The sequence below is a fragment of the Accipiter gentilis genome, chromosome 1 (genome assembly GCF_929443795.1).
Source record: "Accipiter gentilis chromosome 1, bAccGen1.1, whole genome shotgun sequence".
Taxonomy (NCBI): domain Eukaryota; kingdom Metazoa; phylum Chordata; class Aves; order Accipitriformes; family Accipitridae; genus Astur; species Astur gentilis.
Window position 1 is genome coordinate 44,138,588 of NC_064880.1, and position 24,977 is coordinate 44,163,564.

The following is a 24,977-nucleotide window of genomic DNA, read 5'->3' on the forward strand; positions in this document are numbered from 1 at the left end:
TGGCAGAGGGGGTTGGACTAGATGACCTTTAAAGGTCCCTTCCAACCCAAACTATTCTATGATTCTGTGGTTCTGCAGGTACACAGGTCCCCTCATTTGGCAGTAACATTAAACACCACAGCCAGCCTGTTCTACAGCCTCAGTCATGATCCTCCTCTGGTGTCTCTGGCCTTTCCAGTACTCAGGTGGAGGGATAAGCTAGTCTGTCTGCAAAGCCCAGACAGCAGAGATATGAGTGACCACAGTCCATCCATCAGTGATACTTCTGTGTCCCGTTGAATCACCTCACCTAAAACAAGCACCAATTTCAGCAGGAATCCCTCTAAATTCTGAAGATCCTTGCTTTCTGGCTGAACCTTGGTATGCAATTAAAACTAATAATTTCAAAAGCAATTTATGTGGTAACGAAAGCAGGCAGGAAAACCTACGGAGGTCTTTTTTTTAATATGGAACAGTATTTTACTCCTGGAAAGCAGCATTTCCCAGGGGAGAGCACTGCTCAGGGATGCAGGGCTCCTGCATTCCCCTGGCCTTGCAGCAGTAGGTCACCTCACCTGTCTTGGCCCCATTTTCCCAATAATAAAAATTATATCTTTTTTATATTTTGTATTTTTTCTGTTTTCTCTTTATATAGAAAAAGAAAGCACGTTGAAATCAACAGCAGTAAGTGACAAAATCACACGCCGCAAGCCTTTGAGCACTTTGCATCCCACTCTGGGACAGCCAGGCTGCAGCAGCACAACCGCTCTAGCACCACCACGCATCCCGTCCGGCGGAAGAAGGACTGATTACATCTGCATTGATGAACCTCTTCTCTAACCCACCCAGAGTAGGTGGTGGTAATGAAGGATAATTTGAATGTGAGCCAGACTTTAATTTCCCAGATGGCTGAGTAATAAAAGGTTGATGGGAATATGAAATGGATTGGTCACATCCAAGGCAGTCTCCAAAGAGTAAATTTTCCCCAATCTATGACTTACGAGGTGCCAATAGCGGCCAGAGACCCCAGGGGGATGTTGGTAGCAGGCTTCTGGAGATCTCCGCTCATATTGAACCCAGCCATCACACCTGTATTTTGTAGACATAAATGCAATTTAGAGTTAATCCACGTTATAGCATATATAATACATATTATAATATGTAATATAATTTAATCATCAGTTCATTGATTGCTTCAGAACAGTAACTGTATCACTTCATTGCACTTCCACACACACAAATACTGGCTCCCATCGATTGCTTGGTTAAGAAACTGTTCCTGTCTTTCATCGAAGCAAGCCACCACTAACATATCTACAAAGAACCCTTTGTCCGGCTTGAACAATGCTGGGGGAGAAGGAAAAAAACAACAACAAAAAAGCAGAAATCTGAACAAAACCCATCTTATCTTAATGCAAACCTCGCAGAAGACACTGCTGTCCAATTGTTGAAAAGAAAAATGCTACTGTTCATCACGGCAGCGCATTCAGCAGGTGGTACTACCCCCCCCCCCCCCCCCCCCCCCAGATCCATTACAGGTCCCTGCATTCATGGGGGACAACTGCCGTTACAAAACGGCCTGTCCCGTCCGTGTTTAATGATGACCACATGCGCATTTAGCAGAGGGAATAACAGTGCTCAGCACGTAGGTGGCACCTTCCAGCCAGGGGATCTGCTTTGGAAGTAGGCATTATCTCTACTTTGCAGATAGGGAAACAGAAGCACTGAGAGGGCAAGTGATTGTCCCAGCATCACGTAGAAAACATGTGGTAGAACTAAGAATAAAGTACTGAACTGTTATTTTAGGCCAGAGTACAAGGTATTGTACAATCAGGGACACTCCTTTGCCTAAAAAATTACCATCTAAAGACACAAGAAAGGGAAACGGGATGGAGCAAAGGATTACAGTCTCCACGTTGAGGCTAGGAACCCAAGGCACAAATCAAGAGGCTTTGCCTACAGTTGAAGAAGTCATACCAGATTTGGCAAGAAAACACAAACATGACAGGAGTCTCATCACGTTATCCCATAACTTTCCCTAGAAGATTTCAGATAGCTGCTATAAATAAAAAAAAATAATTAAAAAATCCGTGATTTAGAATCCTGATGCGAATTTGGACAATTTGAAGGCAGGACAGAAGAGCCTCTTTAAGACACTAACTTCTGCCCATCACTGTCCCACCCTTCGGATGTCAGACTAACATCTTCATAAGGACACGTGGGCCAGGTGCCAGCCAGCAGCGCCCGTGGGACGGTCCCTGGGAGCCGGGGTGAGATCACCACAGAACAACAATGAGAAGGAGGATGCCAACGCCACGGCGCTCGCAGCATCTGCCAGCCCCGGCAGCAGGGGACGGACCGTGCGTCAGTCTGCCGCTCGGCTGCCAAGTCCAGCAGCCATTCCTCATTTTCAGAGGGCACAAGAATGGCGAAGTCAGGCCGCAAATCTGAGTGACTACAGCCCTAAATCAGTGACAACCCATTGCATTTTAAAGCTCAAACATTGATTGCTGCTTGGGAGGGTTTTCTCCCAAGATGAAGGTTAGACAGGAACTGTGGGACAAATCCCAGGGTAAAAGGGACAAACGCAGCTCAGCCAGATGGATGCCTTCCCTATAGACCTTGCATGGCCACCACAGGACTGCCAACAGTGAGCAACGGTTGGGTTGCTCGGAGAGGAACAGGGGCTCATCTCCCTGCTCTGTCCCAGGCTTTGCTGTGCATTTTCATAGCTCCATCTCCCCGTCTGCTCGATGAGAGTCGTAACACTTCCTATCCTTGCTGTGCTGCTGCAAGGATAACACATTAATAAGCACAAGGCACTCGCATGTTGCCAAACATATCGGCTAAGCATCTAGGGCTTTATTTATTATTAATATTTTTCCTTCATCATTGTTTTTTTTCCTCTTGATCATTCCACTCAGCAGCCATCTCTTTCTGTCCTCCTCTCCACCACAAAGCCAGAGCCCCAGGAGCTGGTCCCGATGGGCTCCTGGCATTCCTCAACTCCTGGAAGAGCTGTCTTCCAGATTCAGACCAGATTTGAATCCTTGACACCACACTGAAAACATTACAAATCAAAATGAGTTCTTAATTTTCTCCTGGAAGACTATTGTGTGGACGTACTTCTGAATAGCACTGCTAAAAGCCCGTCAACTGGTATGCTTTCCCCCAGAAAAAGCTCCCAAGTGCTGCTCAAGCACTGCTCCTTTTAAACAGCTATACAATGGGCTTAGCTGGAGGTGAGAAAAGTTAGGAAGGCAGAAGTCCACAGAAATGGTCACAAACATCATGTTAAATGAAGTCTCTCTGAAGCACTCCTCGGTGACATGCTACTTTGCAATTCAGGGGCAAAGCAGAAAGCTGAGAATATTCTGAATTTTTCTTCCAAAGGGAGCAAACTATTGTCAGAAGGACAGCTGTTAATCTCGTGTGCCTCTTGGCCAAGTTTCCCAAACATCTGGCACCACCTCTAAATCTTCCAGCTTGAGCTTGACTCACCTCTTCCTCATCCAAACTCCTGCCTCAGCAAAGCACTGGGGAACCACCAAAATGGCATTTTCTGGACGGAATATGAAAAAAAAGTTGAAGACGTGCGAGTCATCGGCACAGCGATGACAGCACAGCCTAGGCCGCCTCATCGCCTCCCTCCCACAGGCCCACGCATATTCAGGAGCAGCCAGGAGATGACCTGCCAGAGCCCACATAAATGGGATCTTGAGACTGATGGTTGACCTCCTGCCCAGCACCGACTCGGGGTCAGACCCAGGCCAGTGCACACCATTAGCTTCTGTCAGGACCCCCAGGAGGTCACTGGAGTTTCATGGCTTCCACTGCCAAAGACCAAGGCCGCCACGGAGGGAACCAACACAGATATTCTCAGCCCCTCAGGCCAAAGCCACCTCATCCGTGCTGCAACTATGCCTCTGACCCGACTACTAGAGAAGTAGGGACAATCTGGTAGTACAGACGTATGGACAATGCCAAAGCCACCTCTCCACCACGACCCAAGAAGTAATTTTCCAGACAGGATAACAGCTGCCAAAAAGCAGTACCGAGAAGGTCTTCTGCGAGCAGCAAACTAACGACCCCACCTTTCAATGAAAGGACAAACTGATTAATTTTTTTAAAAAAACTGTAAACAATCTCCACCATCCATAGCCTCAGTCACCCCCTGCCAGAGAACTGGTCTGACTTGCGAGTAGCCGCAAAACAGCCTTTCCAGAGACTCTAGCTACTCAACAGAAGAAAAACCCTACACTTGCATATAAAATTCAACAACGTAGGGAAGTTGGGACGTTCCTTCCTCCAGGCACAGACCCGTCCCTAGGGAAATGGCCAATCCCTTCTGAACTCAAGCAATCATATCTGCAGATTGTCCACAGAGAAAATTATCCACCTCTCTGTTTCAACGAGATAGCAGGCTGGATTTTCCACACTGGCTATTATCTCAGAGAGCAGCAGATAATGACAAAGCTTCTGGACAAGGAAGCATGAAAACACGGTCAACTCAGCCAGGAAATTATGGCTGAGACAGTCTGTACATTGCTGCTATTCCCAGCATAATCCTGTCCTGGGCATCATCCAGGCGGTGGATATGTGCATGAGGGGACCACCTACATTGTACATTAGACACAACCATCAGCTCCATCAGCTCTGGCTTCTAACTCCACCAGCTATGGCTTATAACTGTAGATATGAGCGCTTGCAAACACCCATCGCATTTTCCAGTGAATTTACTATAAAATATAAAAGGAGGTTTTTTCCTTCACCCAAGAGATGAAGAATGGAAAATCTTAGATAAGAATTGTAGCTAATTTTTTAAAAGGGACAAATTCTCCACTGATGTAAGCTGGCATCTCTCCATAGACTTCAATGGAGTTGTGCCAGTTTACATCATCTGATAACTTAGCCCAAAACTTCTAAATCTATTTGCTGTCATTTTGCAAGTGCCAAGTACGGTTTATTTCAGAACTGGTTTCAGTACAATGATATTTTCCACTAACGCCACTTCAAACGTCGTTTTACTTTCTTGTATCACATGACAACACACTTCTTTCATTAGCCAGAAAACCTTGGGGATTTAGTAGAAGAAGAAAAACATTCTCTGCACAACAGAAATGATGTTTAACTTCATTTTAAAAATGCATTGATGGTTGCGTGGCTGCTGCTGGGAGCTGAACATGGGCAGGCAGTTCCCAAGACTTCTTCCCTGTGCAAAGCCCTGGTTAGACGGGTAGCTGGGTGTTTGCATATCACAGTGCGGCAGCAAAATGTCCTTTAAGAAGGTATTTAAAAACACACAGAAAAACATCTGGGTAATGCACAGAATCTCTATAGGGGTATGTTCACAGCTTCCATAGCAAGTACGTTAGTCTTTTGGATTGAAGACGGCAAATCTGACTCTTCCATGCCCATGCACTTCCATTTAGGCCAGCTCTAGATGTATGTTTTGGATCACTCATCTACTTGTCTATTATTAAATGACAAACTTGGGGGAATAAAGCCAGCTGCACCGCACATCCAGCTGAAATGCTTTAAACAGCTATTACCCAGGAAGCAAACGGATCAGCCTCTGCTTACCACCGCTCAACCATAAAACCGGGATAACTTCATTCACGTTGCTGGACTTGTACCAATAAAACACAGAGAAACAAAGAAAACAACCCGACCTGGAGTAAAACAATCCAAGGAGGATGCTCGTAGGAGGCAGCATGTCGCTACCAGTCTACAGAAGGCTGGGACAATCATCCCCTCCAGCTGGAGCACACACCCAGCTGCTCCTCCTGCCCGTTCGGTCCCGGCAAGGGTCTCCCCACAGGTCCTGCTCCCCTTCCCCAAAGTGGCTGCCCCTCTGTGCTTTTACAGCTGCCAGCCTGTATTTCTGAAGTTTCCGTTTCACTGCTATTTCTGGTGGAAATGGGCAACTTAAAACCACTTTTCAGTACATCCCAGAGACTAAACTTAAACCAGTTGAATTCAGATAACCATTTAAGAGAGAGAGGAAAGAGCTTATCCTGAAGAGATCAAAATAGTTTCACTTCAAAGAGAAACATTTCATCTCAGAAAGGACCAAACATCTTGTTTCACAATTTCCTAAACACTTTTTTAAGAAACTTTGTTATCAAAAGAGCATCTTAGATTGTAAACTAGCATATGCTAAAAATTAAAAAGATTTAATAATTAAAGATAAACAGAACATTGCTTTGGGTCAAAGAAATGCTTCAAACTGGCTCGAAGTAACCCCTGAAAACTAAACAACATGTTTTTTCACTGAACTCTCCCTGAATTTCTGTTGCATCTTAACGCAAAGGATTTTGCTTTGGCCAGGTCACTGGGGGGATTCCAGCAGAGGTGGGTACCGCTTGGGGACGGTGCTGGGCAGGAGCACAGGCTGGAGGTGAGCACCTGGGCGTGATGTTCACATGTCCCTGCCGCTCCTTTTCATGCAGAGGTGCTGGGGACCGACGCTGCCGTTCGCTCGCAATCTGCATCACGCTGCCTGCCCTGCATCAGAGGTGCTGGCAATCCTATCGCATCTCTCCAGCCTGCCATTAACGCCTCTGCCAAACCCACCCCTGAAATGTCACCTCCGATCTCGCGGACCACCAGTCCCACTGGCGGGCTCGGGCTGCGTCCAGTCAGCGCCCGCAATGTGGTGGGAAGCAGCTCGGCTCCAGCACGTGGGACCCCGAGAAACCCGGGGTCCCCTCTGCAGCCCTAGCATCACAGCCCCATCGTGGGGGAGGAGGCGAGGTAAGCCAGCGTGGGTCAGGCAGGACATGGGGGAACCAGCTCTCACTCATCGCCCCAGTCCTAGGAGACGTGAGCTTCATTCCCAGCACTTCTGAAGTTGCACTGGGCTCCCCGTTTGTGATCTGCAGCAGAGAAGTCTTGACTCCTACCCTAAAAATTTCTTAATCAGGTAACAAGTTCTTCCACGTAAAGCACCGAACACAGCCCTATGTTTTATGAGGCTCCTGAACTCTGCAGTGCTACAAACAGCAATAATAGGAGCAAGAGCAATGTTGTACGGTACCACTGGCACCGCTACTCCGAAGGAATAATTCAAATCCTGTAAATAACCAAGCAATTAAAAAGAACGCATGAAAAAGCTGTGCAGCAACCAAAGTAATTATACATCATCCCAAACTGTATTTTCAGAGAATGTTTAACATTACTACTGGTATTACTACTGCTAACTAACAAAGCAACAGGCTGCCAGGGCTTTAAATAAATTGTATCTATTAGCTTTGGCATTATTCCTAGCAGCCAAGCACTAGCAGTGATGAAGAACCATTTAATATGGTTAATCACGGTAATTTTCTGCACAGCTTTCTCATAACTATTCCTTCTTCTACAGCCAGGGAGCTGGAAAAAACTGCTTTCCTGCATCAGAGGCAGGGCTCACAAGGAAGGTCTCTTTCTTTAGCTGGGGGACTCACTTGGACCAGCCAGAAATGACAAAAAAGAGGGCAGAAGCCAACTTCTCCATGGTGCCAACAGTTCAGGCAGGTGAGTTCTCCAGGAGGAAGTCTACATGGAGGCAATAGCCAGCCTGATAAGCTGGGAGAGAGGATTTCAAAGGAAAATTTGAAGTCCTGCACTAGGTGCACCTGACAAAGTGACTTCTGCTACCAGAGCGTTCCTCCAGTCCCATCTGTTTCACAAAAACCCTTTAGTTTGTCTCCCTGTACCGCAGCAATTCTGCGAACAACTTCCAGCGAGTTGCTTAGAGCTAATCCTCTGAAAATTCATTCTGTAAGCCAAGGATTCATCGCTATGGAAACTGCTTATAATCGGTACTTTTTATAGCTTAAAAATCCCAGCATCAACAAAAGGTATTGTAATTCCAACTGATAGTTATTTCATTCCCACTGGAGACTGCCAGCTTTGGAAAGGGGACATGGATCTTCCTGGTAATTTAAGGGAATGAATAACATGAAAGCATCCAATGAAACTCATAAATGTGAACTCTGCTGACGTGCAAAGATGCACCTGTGACACTGTGAAGAGAGCGGTGGGTCAGCACCATGAGCAACGGCATCGGTGCAGCTTGGCCACCCACCCGTGGTAAGGATGGAGGGAAAGCCCTCCTATGCTGTTCCCACTCTCCCAGTGCAATCAAGTTGTAAGGCTTATCTAATAAGATAAATCATGATCAGCGCTTTTAAAAAGGCTTGATACCTTTTAGCCTGACAGCACTGGCCAAGATCAGTGCCTGAGCCTTGTCCTTGGCAGGGAGGGATTTACACCACCACATCAACCTACAGAGTTGACCAGCAGTTTCTGACCACAGAGAGACAGAAGATCTCATTCAAGTGAACAGGACAGGAGTGTGCAAAATTTGAGATGCTGGAGGAAAGCCTGAATGTTTTGAATTGACCACGGGTCTGCTACAGCTAAGTACGGTCCCACTCACCTCACAGCCCAGAGGAACTTACCTTGCTTCTGCTCATCTCCAAGATGTGACTGTGGTGGGAAAGAAGGGGAGGATAAAACTTAACTGTACCTGTGGCAGCTGGGAAAAACACTCCAAAAACAGTGAAGAAGGACTCCCCCTGGCTGTAGTCCGGCAGTGTGTTGTTGAACATAAGCTCTTTGGAGTAGCCGACGAAGCCGTGCTCTGCAAAGACATGGAGGGCGAGAGGAGAACCTCAGAAACCACAGGGACTGCAGGAGACCCTCCAGCCTGCTCTCGGCGACCACCCGTCCTCTAAACACGTGTGACAGCAGCGGCTGTTTCCAGAGATCGTTTGAAAGGCTGAATGTCAACTTATTCAGTGGGGGGAGAAGGCAGAGAAGAGGTCAGTGTGGTTACAAGGGTGCAAATGCCAGAGAAAGGTGCAGAGGTGCAGGTCAGCACGTCGAGAGGCACCACCAGGCTGGGTGGCTCTTGCCAAGCCAGACCATGGATCGTATTGAGTCCTGTCTGCGAGCAAGCAGGACATCTTCCTGTAAAACCTGTCCATGGAGGAAAGCTGGCTGCAGGGATCTGCTAATATTTATACTTATTTATCCATGCCACTTTAATCTTCTTTCCAAATAGAGCAAAATTAAGCTGCCATAAGACAACCGCATCCCTGAGCAAGATCTCGCACGGTATCCCAATTCTGTGTTTCTGCCAGTCAAGCTCCTGCACAGACAAGACCTGAGATGTGCCCATGCTGCGAAGCTGCTACCGACACACCCAGTTTATACACTGGGTGCCAATGAGACCGGAGCCAATAAAGCCAGTTTGTTGCAGGGTGGGCTCTCCCCTGTGAGATGGGTTTCCCAGTGGAGAAGGAATAAGGTGCTCTAAAACTGCCCCCTGCCACGTTGTGCACTTACCCTCCTGACGCCACTGCTCTCCCGTTGCCGTGTTATCATCTCCAAACCAGGGCTGTGCATCACAACCAGCCGCCCCAATCCCAAATCTTCTGCAGATGTTTATCACAGTGCAACAAGGAGCAAATGCTCAGACCCTGGGCTGTGCCCCACTCCCCACACCGACTTCTGCCAAGTCTTTCCAAGGTCATACACACGCAAGTTTTACTTTCCAAACAAAAAGTTTTACAGAAGATGGGAGAGAGGGGAAAGCAATGGGTAGGATATCAATGTCATGCAACTGGTTTACTGGGTATGTAATGGAGGATCCTGCTCCCTCACTTCACACTGGAAGGACAGGTCAAATTCTTCCACAAACCTGGATTTGTTAGGAATAGTTGAGCCCGACAGCCGACGTGCCAGCAGGACATTAATTAGGAAAAGTTTTAGATGGTTATAAGTAGAAGAGATAAATCATGAAAGCAGGTTAAGGAATTAATGATACATCTATGAAATTAATAATTTCATTTTCAACAGTCAACACTGCTTTTTAATGGAGTATCTTAATCTACGGAAACTTCTCCTCCCTGTCAGTAATCCAAGTGCTCGTGCCAGCTGGGGGTGGGAGGTGAGCAAAGTCGGTTCCTTTTTTTCTCCTGCCACTACGACCTATTTCCACAAGACATGTGACTGCAATAACTTAAATTTTCTCATTAGCAGGCAGGATGTTGTTTATGGCTGCACAGGGTGATGGCCAGAAATTAAAAAAAGACTCCATCAAAGCTGTCCCATGCCTCAAAGACAACATTAATGATGTTTGGACAATAGATTAAACCGGAAAATTAAATCAGAGCTCTGAACGCAAGACATATCCATTTAAAGTCCCAGAATATAACTAACCACAGAGCTTTGAAGTTGCCACAGAAAAATCCTATAGATAATCAAAAGTTTCCTACTACATCTGCATTCATTGTGTTGCCCAAACATGGATGGAAACACACTGATAGAAGAGGTCTCCTGCTGCTAGGCTTTTTAAAAGCACCAGATATCTTCACTAGGAACAAGTCCCAGACGAGATTTAAAGGGAATAAGCTCAGCGCAACACACTGACCTCTGGACCTCACAGATGTCTGTAGAAAGTGCAGCTTCTGGAGAAAAAAAGGGGGGATTTGTGTAGCCTGTACGTTCCTGCGAGACCAGACCTGAGTTCCTTCAACTGGAATTCATGTCCACAACGGCATGGACATGGGCTGGCTGCAAAGTTCCCACCAAACTGCTTGAGGAAAGTTTTGGTCCCTGGCCAAGGGACTTTTCACAAAGTATGTGCTCCTCGCAGAAATGTTAATGTTTCATTAGTAAAACAAAAGGAGCCGACAAAATATTCATCTCGCTCCAGGGAGATCTGCAGACCTTCTCCAACTCGTGCTTTTCAGCAGCACCATCAAATTTATCTATGTCACTCTTGACCAAAGTTTGCCCCACCAGTTCTCAAAAATCTCCTGTGAAGTGGACTCTAGCCTCTCTTGATGGTTTACTCTCATATTTTCCTGTCTTTATCATTTAGGTTTCCTCCACTGTCTAACCAAAATCACCCTGTTTGAAGTTCATGATGCTATTTCTTGCCTAATCCATAAGCTATTTGCATATTTTAATAGCATCCTTTCACCTACTGGAAACAGTCCCCAACCTGCACTGGTGCAGCTGACAGCTTCTGTCAGGCTGTAAAACTTTATGTTTGTCTTCATTAAACCACAAATCATCCTTTTCACACCACCTCCCCAGCTTGTGCAAAGTCATCTGGAAGTCTGACCCTCTCAGCCAGGCTGCTGCGAGCCCTTGCCAGCTGGGGGTCATCTGCAAACTGAATCTGTATATTCTTTTTTCCATCATCCAAGCAATTAAGGAAAATACCAAATAACCCCAAACCAAACCAGACCCTTGCAGAACCTCACCAGGCACAGCATCCTGCTTTGCAAGTGAACCATCTCCAACCAGGGTCTTCCAACCAGGTTTTGGGGCTATTCAGTGATAGGCCGATCCAGGTACTTTGGGTGCCTTATGTCTCCTTTCTCATCCAAAAGATCAAGTATACAACCAGACTACATTTTCTGTGATACCGTTTTGGCCATACCGTGGCCAAAGAGAGACCATGAGACCCATGAGTCTGACGTCTGACCTGCGGCTGTGTGCATCTGATTCCTATTAATGTTAAGAAGCCAAACAATCTCTCATGCTCCATCCATTCGTCTGCTCTTCCCTTTCCTATTTTATTCCCTTAAGCGTAAATCCTGGGTGGAAGAGACAAAGCCCAAAACCATGGCAGATGTCACTGGAACCACAGAAAATGACGGCCGTGGATTTGCTGAAAGAGCCGCAGGATGCGCCTACCACTCTATACCACTTCTGCTTCCTTTCCTCGCGGCTCTGGCGGGCAAGAGGAAGCCCGGCCATTCCACATTTCCCCTTTATACAGAACCAGCTTTCTCGTCTCATTAAAGAAAAGTTCATCCAAATGTTACTTGCTATTGCAATCTCATTTCTCAGTCAATCACCCTCCCGTGAAGCAAATCTCACCTCCCGTTTGATCGGTTTTACACCAGGATTTGCCATCGCCATCAATTCAAGCAAGCTATCGGCACACGACAGCGGAGCTGAGAACACCACATTGTGAGCATCTCCTGGCTGCCCTCATGCCTGCGACCGGAGCGAGTCATCTGTGACCCTTCAGCTGTCATATTAATGGGACTAATTGTAGCTGACGGGGCAATTGGGCTGAAAATCATCCAAAACAAAACAGGAATCGGCAACTGAGACCAATCGGTTAAACCAACAGAGCACTCGGTCGGTTGTTCACAGAGTCAATTATCCACATCCCATTGAAAGTGCACTTCAAAAGGACGAGTTTCGGAAGGAGGAGGGAAGGAAACACGATAGGGTCTATATTTGGCTCTCTGATCTCCAAACAAGGCAAGATCATTTTATTAATTTTTTTTTTGTGAGAGGATCTTTTCCTCCAGCTTACTGCTGGGTACATGAGATCCAAGCCAGATTCCTCCCTCCTCACTCATTACAAAATGTTTGTCTCACAAATTTTGCTCTCAATTAATTTATGCAACTCCACAGCCTCCAAATCCTGCCTTTAATGATCCTGCTCTCGGCTGGCTTGCAGAGGGCTGAAGTGCTATAAACAATCTTCCCAGTGTCATGCTAGAAGGAAAAGAATCCAGTTCCTTCTCTGTGCCGTGTCAGCCTTATGGGAAATGCACAATAAAGAGTGATAACAATTTATTTTCATCATTAGATTCTCAATAAGGAACAGGCAAATAATGGGTTTCTCAAGTGGTTGAGCTGAAGTAAATAAACAATAGGGAAAAAAATTGACTTAGAGCAACATCTGAATTATTCCTGTGATTTTTGACAAATTAAGTCCTTCCAGTTGCCCTTACTAAAATGATATAATAATTAAAAAAAAACCAAACCACCTAGCAAGTTTCAAATGGAAGAGCTTCCAGGATGAGCATCTTCCATTCATAAGCACAGGGGGACTACAGGGGGCTGCACATCAGCCTGATGCAGGCAGAGGAGGAGGAGGAGGAGGAAGATGGCCAGGATTCTCATGTCCCCCCAGTCATCATAGATGCTCGGGAGGAAGCACCAGCCTTCACCTGGTTGCCACCGCTGCATCCCCCACTCTGCCCCCAGCTGGTTTCCACATTTGAGCTTTTCTTGCACTATCTCCCACCTCTCACCCCATGGAAGAGGATAAAAGCAGCCGAGGAGGTTTTTGGCACTTGGGACACACCTTAGCAGGGCGGCCCCTCCATGAAGCCCGGGGTTTCGGAGCAGGATTCAAGGAGGTTGGAGAAGGGGCGAGAGGCAAAGCCGTGGTTACGCGGGGTCAGGCCATTATGCAACGGCACAGAGGACGACGGCGCTGCCAAGTTCCAGGCAACCTGGAGCTCATTACAGATTAGTCAGGTCTTGGCCAAATTCAATAAGCCTGTTCACAAGCTTAAGGTTAAGTAAACCCTGGCACTGAGGCAGGGGCTAAATAATGCAAAAATGGAAAACCACCTTAAGAAACAGCTCCCAGAAGACAGTCACGTATTGCACTCTGCTTGTGATTAGAGATTTTAATTATGAAGGTGAGTGCTGAAGGCTTGAAATGGTGAGATTTTTACTTTTCCTAAATAAGTAAGCCCACACGTTCCTGCCTGGAAGGTACATGCTGAGATTTGCTTTCGGAGAAACAGCTGGAAGTGTTTGTCTTGCAGCACATTTGCCGGGTCTGACCCCAGAATTTTCAGGATCCTGTGTGATGTAAGACATGGAGAGCCAAGGAGTAATTATATATCCTTGGCATAATTATCTCCTCTCCCATTTCTTCTTCCATCTCTAAACCCTTCTGGCACAAGCTCCAAAATCCAGTTCTTCCCCTTGGACATGAGTCCAAGTGCATGCCCGGAGCAAGGTCCTGATGCACATGCTGGAGATACCTGGGCACATCAGTGTGGAGAAAACAGGAATGGCCCTCACAGCCTGGTCCCACAGCTGCCATCCTCACCTGAACACCTCAGCAGCAAGATAAAGTTTCACTCCTCACTAGCCGCATGCTTGCATTTTCTTCCTCCAAACTCTTAGCCAAAGGCAAGGTAGAAGCCCAGGACTTCTGAGCTGTTAACTCCCCGGTGGGCAAGTCAAGTCCTGTCAGGTTGGTAACTCTCAGAAGTTGCGGTCTATCAGATGACTGTTGGGTGGCCTAAGCCAAATTAATTTCTACATAGGTCAAAGGGCTCTACAGCGGGGAAGGAGTGAAATTTTCCCTCCAAAAGCCCTTGCAATACTAATTCTTCCCCTGCCTGCAGAAGAAGTTCACCCACGGATGGTCTGGTGGTCACGAAACTCACAAAAATGTACTTACGACCCATAGGCTATCACACAAGAACAGCATCTTCATTGCCAAGGGCGAGTCAGATATGCCTGGCTTTAATGATGCCAAACCACCACAAGCAATAGGTTTTTCACCATCTCAGTGTGCAATTGCAGATACACAGGATTAACCATTCGCAGAGAAACGGTGGATGTGAAGAGATGGATGCAAAGCCATGAATGTCATCCAGACCCCACGGCCTTTTTATCTTTGTGTTCCCCCCACACTTTGCAAATGCTGAAATTTAATTTGAGGCAACAAGCGGCACAGGATCCTCTGACATAACAGCCCTGAACGATGCTCTGCACCAATGCAGCCGTGCTCCAGATGGCTCTGGGCTTCCCTAGCGAAGGGGGTACTCGCATGTGCTGGAGAACGATGTGGGTCCAGCTAACTGCAACCATAGCCCAGCAGCACCATACAGCACACCCAAGGAAGGTCACTGAAAATGGTGCACCTCTCCAGCGGATTGGCATCATCGAAGAGGCATGAAGAGGGCACCAGGGTCATGAATAACACTTGATTCACCTTTCCCAACAGAATAAAACATAAATCAATCAAAGCGGTGCAGTCACAAGCCCCATCCCTCCGCGCACACGCTTGGCTTCCTGTGTTTGGGCTTGTTTGACACTGACATTAACAATCACATTTCCAACGCTCTTCCAAGGCCAGGCCGCTTCTGCAGCCGTGCCTTTGCAATTGCCCAGCTCCAGCTCCCGAGGTCCTCCCAGTATTTTTTCCCCAGCCAAGTCCAACACTACCATCGTTACTCCCAGGCGTTGCCCTACTGCTGCCAGCATGGGACAGGGCAGGTGGAGGCAGAGATGTATGAGAAAAATGTGGAAAGGTTGGGGGAAAGTGAAAGGGAAACAGCACTGGAGGTGGCAGAGGACAGCATGGTGGTTTTTCTGTGTTACAAGTTCACTGCTCAACTTGCTGACACTCAGCCTTTGAGATGCATGAGCAGATTTTTACCAGAAAGTTCCAGTCCTCTACGAGACAGGGAACTGGTGAATCATGAAAGCAAAGCGTATTAAGAGGCAGAGCTCCGCTGGCAGGTACAGAGTAAACATGACCTTTGCTGAACTTGTATGGGGATACAAAAATCTTTTAACATCTTCCAGCACACCTCCTGCTGCACCTTTGGATAGATCAGTTTTGGCTGGAATACTGGGAAGAAACAGAAGGAAAAGAGAAGAGCTGCAGGGGAGCAGAGCCGGAGAAGGATGGGATGGACTGAAGAGATCGATGCCCCTGTCTCCTGACAGCTACCTCTGGACTCATCTACCCAAGGGACCGCTTTCACCAAACCCAGGCTGCCCTTTTCTGCAGCCCCAGTGCAACGTGTGTGCCGTGTGAGTCAGCGTGGATCAGTGCACACTTCGAAGGAGCCAGGAGCACATCTGCTCCATGCTGGACTTGTGGGCAGCAGCACAGCTCCGTAGCTGGAAATGGGGCACATGCAGCCCAGCCCAGATGGAGAAGAGCAAACATAAGACTTCCGATACCTGTCCTTGCAGAGTCACCCTCCGTATGTCACAAATGACGTCATGCCTTGGGTTTGTCTCAGTCCTCAGGGCCACGTCCTACCTGCTGACAAGCTCCCACAGCCTCAGTATTTCTGCTTTGGGAGTCTTAAAAAAGGCGAGGGCAAAAATAGAGAGGCATTTTAGTGCTGAATACACGCAGGTCAATGATTATGCAGTGATAAAAACGCAGCTATTACGCAATTAACACAACAGCACATGGCCCCACTGACGGATCAGTGCAGAAAGACTGTGCAGAGCATCTGCTCAAGCTGCCAGGGCACTGAGAGACGGGGGATGCGGGAGCTCCCCAGCTCCTGCTCTCCCCCACCCCAACCCATGCTGCTGCCACCGACAGCCCCACGCACAAAGTACTGGGAAGAAGAGGAGGTAAGAAAGGGAAGGGACCAAATTCCCTCTGTAATTTCATCCTTAAATCCCATTTAAACACATTTACTGTGAAAAGAGCTCAGAGCGATCACAGACCCCGAGCCACAGGCAGTGGGAGCGAAAGCAGCGGTTCTGCCGCTGCTGTCTCCCCACGTGGCAGGACGGTGCCAGCGGAAAATTAAGCACTGGGTGCCATAGCCAGCACCTCCCCGCACCTCACTGGCCACAGCAAAAATGACAAACCAAAGCTGAGCAGCAAGAAGCAGCCTGGGGCAGGGAGAGGAGCCCATTGCTATTTTTCCATTTGTGGTGAGCAAATAAGCCCCTATTTTATCATTAGCATTAGGGAGATGGTTTCATAAATTATGACAAACAGGACACTCATGTTTCAAATTCATCAGAGCTGCGAGTAGCAAAAAATAGGCAGGTTTCAGTGAAAAGAAAATAAAAATTCAGCAAGAACGGGTGGGGGGAGAAGGATCAGAGCCATTTTAAAGAAAGGAGGAAAGGAGTTCCCTTGCCCAAGATTTTCTCTGCACCCATAATAAGCCTGGCAAACCCAAAATGAGAGATTATGTAAAGTCTGTAATTGAAGGAGCAAAAGCCACAGTTAAAACAATCTAAAAAGGCCAAGCCCTGAGAAAGGCAACTCGAATTCCTTATCTTTTGATGGAAAAGAATGTGCTCCCTGAGATTAATGACGTGTTTACCCAAAAGGAAATCACCGCCCTTCTGAAGCAGCGAGTGTTTGTTCCTCCTGAGTCCCTGTTTTCTGCTCCAGAGCTGATCTCCCAAACCTCCTGTTTAAAGTCAATACACAATACAGCTTCCTGCCGCCACGGGCTCCGAGGGAACCCACCATTAACCCTCTCCCGAAAACCACCCTCCCACACACCTGTCTGTCCTGGCCACCACCACTGGGGATGAAAATGGGGTATTTTGGTCACGCTTCCAGCACCGGCACAGAGACAGGCATCATGCCAACAGCTGCCAGCAACCTTGCTGCAGGGCGATGAATCACCCCTGTGCATAAATATTTCTCAGTCGAGCAGACAAATTAGCGAGTGTGGAGACTGACAGCGCTGTCGAGGGGAAGCATTCACTTGTCTTGCTCTTCTCCAAAGTCTCCGGACGCAGCAGGTGACCTCTTCTCAAGTTGCTCGGGGTTTCGGCTGCGTGCCCTGCAGCCTGGCCTGCACAGGATGCTCTTGGAAAGAGGTTTAACATCGGCCGGTGCAACAGTCTGCCATGTTACGGGAGGCACAGAGAAACATAGGATGTGTGCACTGAAAACCTTTGAGCGACCAAGAAAGCCTCGAGCAGAAGCACCGGGGGGTGATCTGTTCAAGGAAACCTGCAAAAATCTTGCTCGGGGAGCATCAGTCCTTTGCATACATGACAAAATCACGTATTCCCATCCTCCCTCTCTGGTAAATGCACTCACGCTCCATCCCCGATCTCCTCATGGAGCATCCCAGCCACGAGAGCCATCAGGTCACGAGCATCTTCCTCTCCATAAAGCCAACAGACCTGCAATAATGGGTGTTGGCCAACAGCTAAAAATAGCACAAAAGGCAGAATAAACAAAGGGAGCTGCTTAAATCTGTCTCCGACATTTGTATTTAGCTAATGGGGTAATTTTGATTTGCAGGATGCTGTCACCTCTCTCAGATCGTGAAGCAGCCTATGCTCCCCCTGAGCTCTCCCCAGCCACATCACGTCTCCGGTGGGACCGGGCTGGGTGGGAGGAAACGCTAATTTCTGCCCAGGTCCCCGTGTGTTGGCTTTATCTCCACCTCAGCTTCTCAGGAGGATGAAGAAGTGGAAAACCACCAGTGTACACAAGAGCACATACAGAGCCCAAATGCGCCCACACGAGCAGCTCCTCATTGTGAAAGCCCAGCACCTCAGCATTGCTTAAATAAAGGAAAAGTCAGGAATGCGCATGTGGAAGTAGCTAAGTAGCTACTAGAGCTGTTTAGCATTTATTCTGTCTCTACATGTTGGTGGGTTTTAATTATTATTTGCAAAAAAGCCAAAAAGTGGATATTCTCTGCAGGTGGAAAATCTGAAATTTTAGTTAGGAGAAAAAAAGAAGAGATTTTAATGTGGGTATTTCAACTTTATAAAGTTCACTGATGTTTTATATTATTTAATGCTAAGCACCAGACTTGCCATAATGGTTAAAATCCTTCCATTACTATTTTATTTTTTGATGTGGTATCCACTACCTGGCTTGTTCAGCAGTATTCAAACCAGCCAGCAGAAATTGTTTTATTCATTACAAAGAGGATGAGAAGTAAAGCATCCCTCGCTTCATCCTTTTTCTAGGAAAATAGTTTGCATCAATGGGATATTATTATTAATTATAGAGTGGTATTTCTTGGAAGTCATGCCCAGAGTCCTTGATTGTGGGAGGCTCTGCAGAACTTCTCTGATGGAAAAGCCCAGCCTTGAGAAATCAGAATTTAGGCTGAGTCAAGGCACAACAATTGGAGGAAAATGAATAGCAGTTGAGCGGCAGCAGCGATGACACACATCCTTTGGATTCGTTGGAATGACCTCCTTTCTAACTCAGAGCTACTCTGTGTATTGCTTGGGACAAAGCCCAATCCATGCCGATCAACTCCCCATCTTTCAAAAGAAAGCAGTTAACCAAAATGTAAAATAATCCACCAGACCCTGCCATGGTCTACAGAGTCTTCTGCCGTGGTCTACAGAGTCTTCTGCCATAGTCGTGGCTAGAGCATCCTGTACTTCCAAGTTATGAGTATGTTACCCAGATAGCAATGGTATTTCAAAAGAGAACTATTCTGTTTGTTGATTTTTTGATTCTGTGTCCAAAATGACAGTTTAATTTTATTTTTGGAAGGCTTTCATTATCCTCTATACAACACACACACCTACAGCTTCAAGTCTAGCTTCAGACTGCAAATCAAACTGGAAATCAAACAGTGTTTGATTTTGGAAAGGTTGAGCAAGATGTTGTCCCCTAAAAGAATTTTTGTTTGTTTGTTTGAAATTATTAATTGAATTCAGTTTAAATCAGACAATGCATTTTCCCTACCAAAATCACATTTTTCAATGAATGCATTTTTCCTTTGAGTAGAAAAGAAAACCAGCGAGAACCACAAGGCCATCATCCAGGGCAGTGAAGGTACAACCAGGCTAAAACCTCTTACCTACAGCCAAAAAAAGCCAAAAATTGTTACACAAGCCAGCAAAGAAGATGATAAGCAGTAGATAAGGACCCATGTCCCACACAATTTTCTCTTTAGACTAGGAGAGGAATGCAGACTAGAAGTGAAGCGGCTGGACAAAGAATCTAATATCTAGAAATTATCTTCATAAATTAAATCCCTAAATAAGGAAAGCTGATTCAGGGCTCAGCTGAACTGTGACTGGAATTAAACACTAGGGGAATGAAAAAAGAGAAGGTAAAATATCTCAATCATTTGAAAACAATTATGTAGTGGCACCAAAAAAAAAAGAAAAAAAAAAGTCAATGCAATTAAATAAAGCTGTCCCGTTTAAACACAGCAACGGGGAGAGATGGAGAGATTATGGGATGATATATACCTTCCTCAAGCCAGTCAGTTTTATTAGGTCTCTACCATTAAACAAGTTGCTGCTGAACGGAGATCCTGCACGGGAGGTTTTATGGGGGGAGCTGGTGGGGAAAGCCCACGTGAAGGCAGCATCTAGCAGAGGACAAAGCCAGCCGAGGTATTTCAGGATTTATTTACAAGCTCTAGGAAGACGAGCTTAGCATTGCCTTGCAGGGAAACAGCAAAGAAATTAAAGGTTAAATCAACAGTGTACAAAATCTCCTGTATAAGCCAGGAGCAGTATTACCTATTAAGCAAGTTTAAACCTGTAACAACCTCAGCAAACCTCTCCTGCTCCAGGGATGGACCCGGGCCAGCCTGGCCCTGATGGCACCATGCTGTGGCACGTTTTAGGGTGTCAAACGAGGCCAGGACTCTCCTCCTCCTCGGCAGCACACGGCCACGTGGCCGCTCGGATGGCGCAGCCTGGAGAAGAGAAGCCTGAAGAGAAGCACAAGAGGTCTTCCAAGCAAGGTGCTTTAATGCAGAAAGGAGGGACATCAGCAGGTCCCCAAGCCCTCGACAGACCCAAAGCAGGGCGTTTTGGACGCAGGAAGGGGGTGTCAGCCTGAGATAGCTGTGACTAGAGCAGGTCCCCAAGGATGCAGCAGAGGATCCATCACTGGAAATTTTTAAGAGCAGGTTAGATGCACATGGCATCCCCAGCGCATCCCATCGGGTGCAGGAGGGCAGAGACCTGCAGGCCCTGAGTTCTCCTCCCCTCCTGCCAGATGCTTCAGGGCAACGGGCTCAGAAATCCCAGCTGGCCTCGGCGGAGCAGGGGCACAGGGATGCCAGCCCCGGTGCCCGGCGAGCAGCAGTTGTACCGACACCCCGAGCATCCGCTGGCAGGCGACACCGCTGCTCCTCAACAAAGTCCTACTGCTGGGTGTCCTCCAGCGAGGAAACACCGTGAAATCCTACCTACAAACAGGATGGCAGAGTGGAACCATGCAGCAACGTTACATCTCAACCTAATTTTTTTAATTTTTTTTTTTTTTTTTTTTTTTTTTTAAATAAACTGCTTTAAATACCTACTTCAGAGAGCCTGGACAAAGTGGTGTAGCTTTCCTCTCGCTATCTAAATAAGGCCCCTAACAATGTTATCACTTTTCAAAACACATCTGTCCCGCAGCTCCTAGCCCAGACAATTGGCAGGTAACCAGTTAATAAATGTCTTCGCCAGACTGTTGAATAGGCTGGCCCCAGCTCAAGAGTGATGTCAGGGCCATTCAATGCGCTATAATTGGAAAAACCTGGGGAAAGCAATCCCATGTTTTTTAATAAATAAAGATCGTATTAGCAACCTCCTGCTTTTATTCACCACGGTGTCTACCTTGTTCGGTAGCAAAGTGGGATTTTTTTTCTGCTGCCGCTCGCTCTGTGATTTCTACTTGGAATCTGATGCCAGTTTCCAGATGTGTCTCAGGCCAGGAAGTCAGCAATCAGCCTGGATAAAGCCTCTGGGATTAGCTGCAGATCATCTTCTGACACACACATCCTTCCTGCACCCTCTCTTATGAAATTGGGGCACACCCCTCATGCCCAGAAACAAAATAAAACAACCCAGAGCCAAGCAAAAGCCCCTGATTAGGACGCTTTGATTACTTTCATATTAAATACGTGGGAATATATTTAATTAATTCAATCCATCAAAGCCCCTGAGGCACCATTTGAGGGATCTTTACAACACCAGAGTGTTTATATACATAAATCACTTTAACAATTGCAGGTTCCCCGTCTGCTGGAGCAGCCCCAGGTGAAGCTCACCTCCCACAGCTCCTCACCAGCGGTACCCAGAAGGCCTGCAGTGAGCTGAATCCTCCAAAGGACTCACCCTTGGAGGAAGAAGCGAAGATGATAAATGACTTTTCTGGGCTCTGTGTGAGCAACTTTGGGAAGCTAAAACCCAAGCGGGTGATAATGAAGGATGTGGTTTGCCTGGAAAATAATCCCAAGCAGAAGCACCCTGACAGCAACACGCCTTCCAAACCTCCCTGTGTCCCTGAGAAATGAACTACCCAGGGTTCCCAGCCGGCAGGAGAAGGGGCTCAGCCCCAGGCAGCCAGGCTCCACACTTGCCCCAGCCATGGGGTACCGTCTGCTCCAGGACTGGGTGGGGGGTCCTAGCCCAAGGGCTCTCAATTAGTGACTTCCCAACAAAATAATTTCTATTTTCCCCCCCCCCCAGGCATTTAAGAGGCTGTAGTCGGGCCCCTTCTGCTTGGGTTGCGATTCCTTTCATCTCCGCAACAAAGCGCAACCAAATTAACACCAGCCCTCCCCCCAATAACCGCCCCCGCCGTGCACTCCCGCAGCCGCTCTGCATTAACAGGGCACCTGAGAGCCACTGCCAAAACAGGAAAGCAGGCGCCTAATTGAAAGGGAGTATTTGGGAGTCACCCTATACAAAAATTAGCAGAGATATGCTAGGAAAATAAAAGAGTGGGCATTAACGGCAGGCTTATCTTCTTTTTCCGTGACTCTAATGTTTGGGACGTGAAGAGGCCAAAAAGTTTCACATACTGTTCTGAGGAGCTGGTCACGGAGAGGAGCATCCTCTCCTTTACGTTCACCGCTCCTCCCAGAACAACTTAGGCTGATTTGGAGGTATAGACTTCCAGAATTAAAATGCAAATGTACATAAGCCAAAAAATCCCCTGCACTGCTGCTATGCAATTGTGTAGCAAGTGCTGGGTTTTGGTTACGGGTTGAGAAATCAAGCGCTGTCTGATTTCAATTCACTCGTGTTAGGTTTGGTAAAGACAGTAAACTGTGCTTAGGGAGAAAGAGAATACGGATGTTTTCCGTCCCAAGGAAGGACCATGTGGGACTCCGTTTCTGGACGTGGGACTGAATTTTAAGGTGAGTGGCCAGAGACAGCTCAATGAGGCTGGTTTCCAGACGGCACGGGGAGCCCCTCTCCTTGCTACCCATGCCTGGCCACGATCCCAGCCTGGGACCGTGACCCGTCCCCAGGGGAAGCGCCAGCCGGAGCCAAGAGGAGGATTTAGGATTAACTCCAAAAAATCAGCCAGTCCCACCCCACCCTGCAGGCAGCCTGCAGAAAGGAGCAAAAGCCCTCAAGGCCAGGCATTGGGACGCTGCAGCCTGGCAGGGAGCAGGCAGGCCTGCCTGCAGTCTCAGCGGGGTCGGCAGTATCTGGACAAGCGACCCAGAGCCATCCCTGTCTGCTGGGACCACTCGGATCCTCCAGCCCCAGCTCCGGGCTGCAGGAGCCCGGCCGGCTTTCGGAGCGGGAGCAAGCCACAGGAATGGGGGGGGGGGGGCGGGGGGAATAAAAAAAGGAGAAAAAGCAGTGGGAAGCCCTGCTGAGAAGCCCCCTTTTGTGTAAACACGCTCCGTCCTCAGACTAAAAATAAAGGCAAACCACAGGAAGGGAGTGAGTGCTTGGACAATATCCGATTTGGTGTGTGCCTGGGTGTGAGCTGAGGGAATGGGGAGAAGAGCAGGGGACTCCACCCAGCGCAACCACACAAAGGCAGCCGTTTAAGACCTTCAAGATGGACAGGCATTCCTGGAGATTATTTAAATCCAAATAACTGCTGCTTGGCAGATGCGCAGTCCTTTGGTATGTGCGCAGCACTTGGAAATGTTAAGTGAGGGAAAAGGCTGCCATGGCAGGAGCAGGAAAGGCAGGATGACTGCATGAGGCCCATTTTACAGGTTCGGAGACCGAGACCTGAGGCTGTGAACTGAAGCCCCATAAACCTGTCAGAAAACAAAGGAAGCAACCCAGACAAGATGTCAGCTGAAATCTTTTCAGCTCACAGGTCCATCCTCAAAAATTACCTCTCCCTGCATGCTGCCCTTCGCATCTCAGTCACCGCTGCAGCCGAAGAACCAAATCCAAGACAGCCGCACGCACGTGAAGGCTGCAGAGAGCTGATCGAGTTGACTGCCCACCCCGAAGGCGTCTCAAATGCTTCCCCAGGTGGTGGGCTCAGATGCACCGCACCCTGCCATCGCCATCGGCCAACCCAAGAGGATGGAGCTTCACCGACACCTGCACGGACAAGCGCAGCCTCCTCGCAGGAGGGACGCTTTGCTGACGGGTGCAATCGCACCCAAGAGACAAGCATCCATCCATGCCGTGCAGAAAGCACGCAAGACAGAGTGAGGAGGCTTCTTGAAGCCCAGCGCTCACCGTTGGTGCTGACACACCACTCAGAGGCCTTCTGGGGAAATGCAGGACTTGGGAAGAGCCAACCATTCAGCCTGGCTGCAAACAGTTCTCTCGCACGGAAGCGGTCTGTAAAAGCAGAGAAACCCACAGCTCTCCCCAACCAGCCTTACGGCCGCAGGTCCCACCATACAGGCAGCACCAGTCTGGGGTACTGTCGTTTGGGGGCTTGGATCTGGCCACCATCAGCCCGATGTTCTTCCATGCGCTGGAAGCCCTCCTCTCTTTAGCCAGCCACGGCTAAACTGCAGCATCTGCAATGCTCAACCGCCTCATTTCCCTTCCTTTCTCTATTTTCTGTCAGAAGAAAATGACATAGTGCTCGGCAGTGGAGGAAATCAAAGACGACTACGTTGACCTCAACTTGGGCATGTTTCCTGCTGACGTTTGTATTCCTCTAATTCTCTCCTCCTGGTCCCATGTTCACTTTCCTACCATCAGGTCTCACCCCGAGTATTTGTTTTCTCTCTACTATTAGAAAGGTCTCTAGGTCCGCATTAAAGGTCTCCTCTGAGCACAGCCAAAACGCAAACCCCTCGCTTCCTTTACAAAACAACTTCCTATGAAACACAGCTGTTTGAAGCAGGTCAGTTGCCTCCTCTGCAAAACACACCACACCGAGCACAACCGTCCTCGCTTCATTCTCATTTCCAAGTACCTGCTGAGACTTTTACCGGCTTTCATTCGGGGCATTTCTTACACGCTAAATATAAAATGCAAACACCTTTCCACAAGGCTCTCTGTGAGAGGGGAACAGCTGCTGGTGCAGCAGCTTCTGTCCCCACCCCGCCGTCCTTGCACACCGTGCCGGCAGCACAAAATAACGCAACGGCACGAAAAGACAGTTGTGCCACCAGCCATCAGCCCTATGAACACCTACGTGACTCGCCTCCTGCCTCCCAGCTCGGCGGCTGAATCCCAACTGTAAATCAAAACTGAAGATCTTTCCTTGAAACCGACTTTACCAGTCCGCTTGCAACCCCCTAAGGTGCTGCTGGACACAGGGGAATCCAAGAAAAAGGTGACACCTT

General features: G+C 47.9%; 1 protein-coding gene across 1 annotated transcript in view; it reads right to left on the reverse strand.

Annotated features, from left to right (window-relative positions):
* Positions 1–24,977, reverse strand: part of SLC12A8 (solute carrier family 12 member 8) — a 49,936-nt gene that overhangs the window by 16,248 nt on the left and 8,711 nt on the right. The window contains exons 5-6 of the mRNA XM_049814624.1: positions 8,492–8,605; positions 981–1,068 (exon numbers count right to left, since the gene is read on the reverse strand). Coding sequence (XP_049670581.1) covers positions 981–1,068; positions 8,492–8,605 — 202 coding nt within the window. The remainder of the gene's footprint in view (positions 1–980; positions 1,069–8,491; positions 8,606–24,977) is intronic.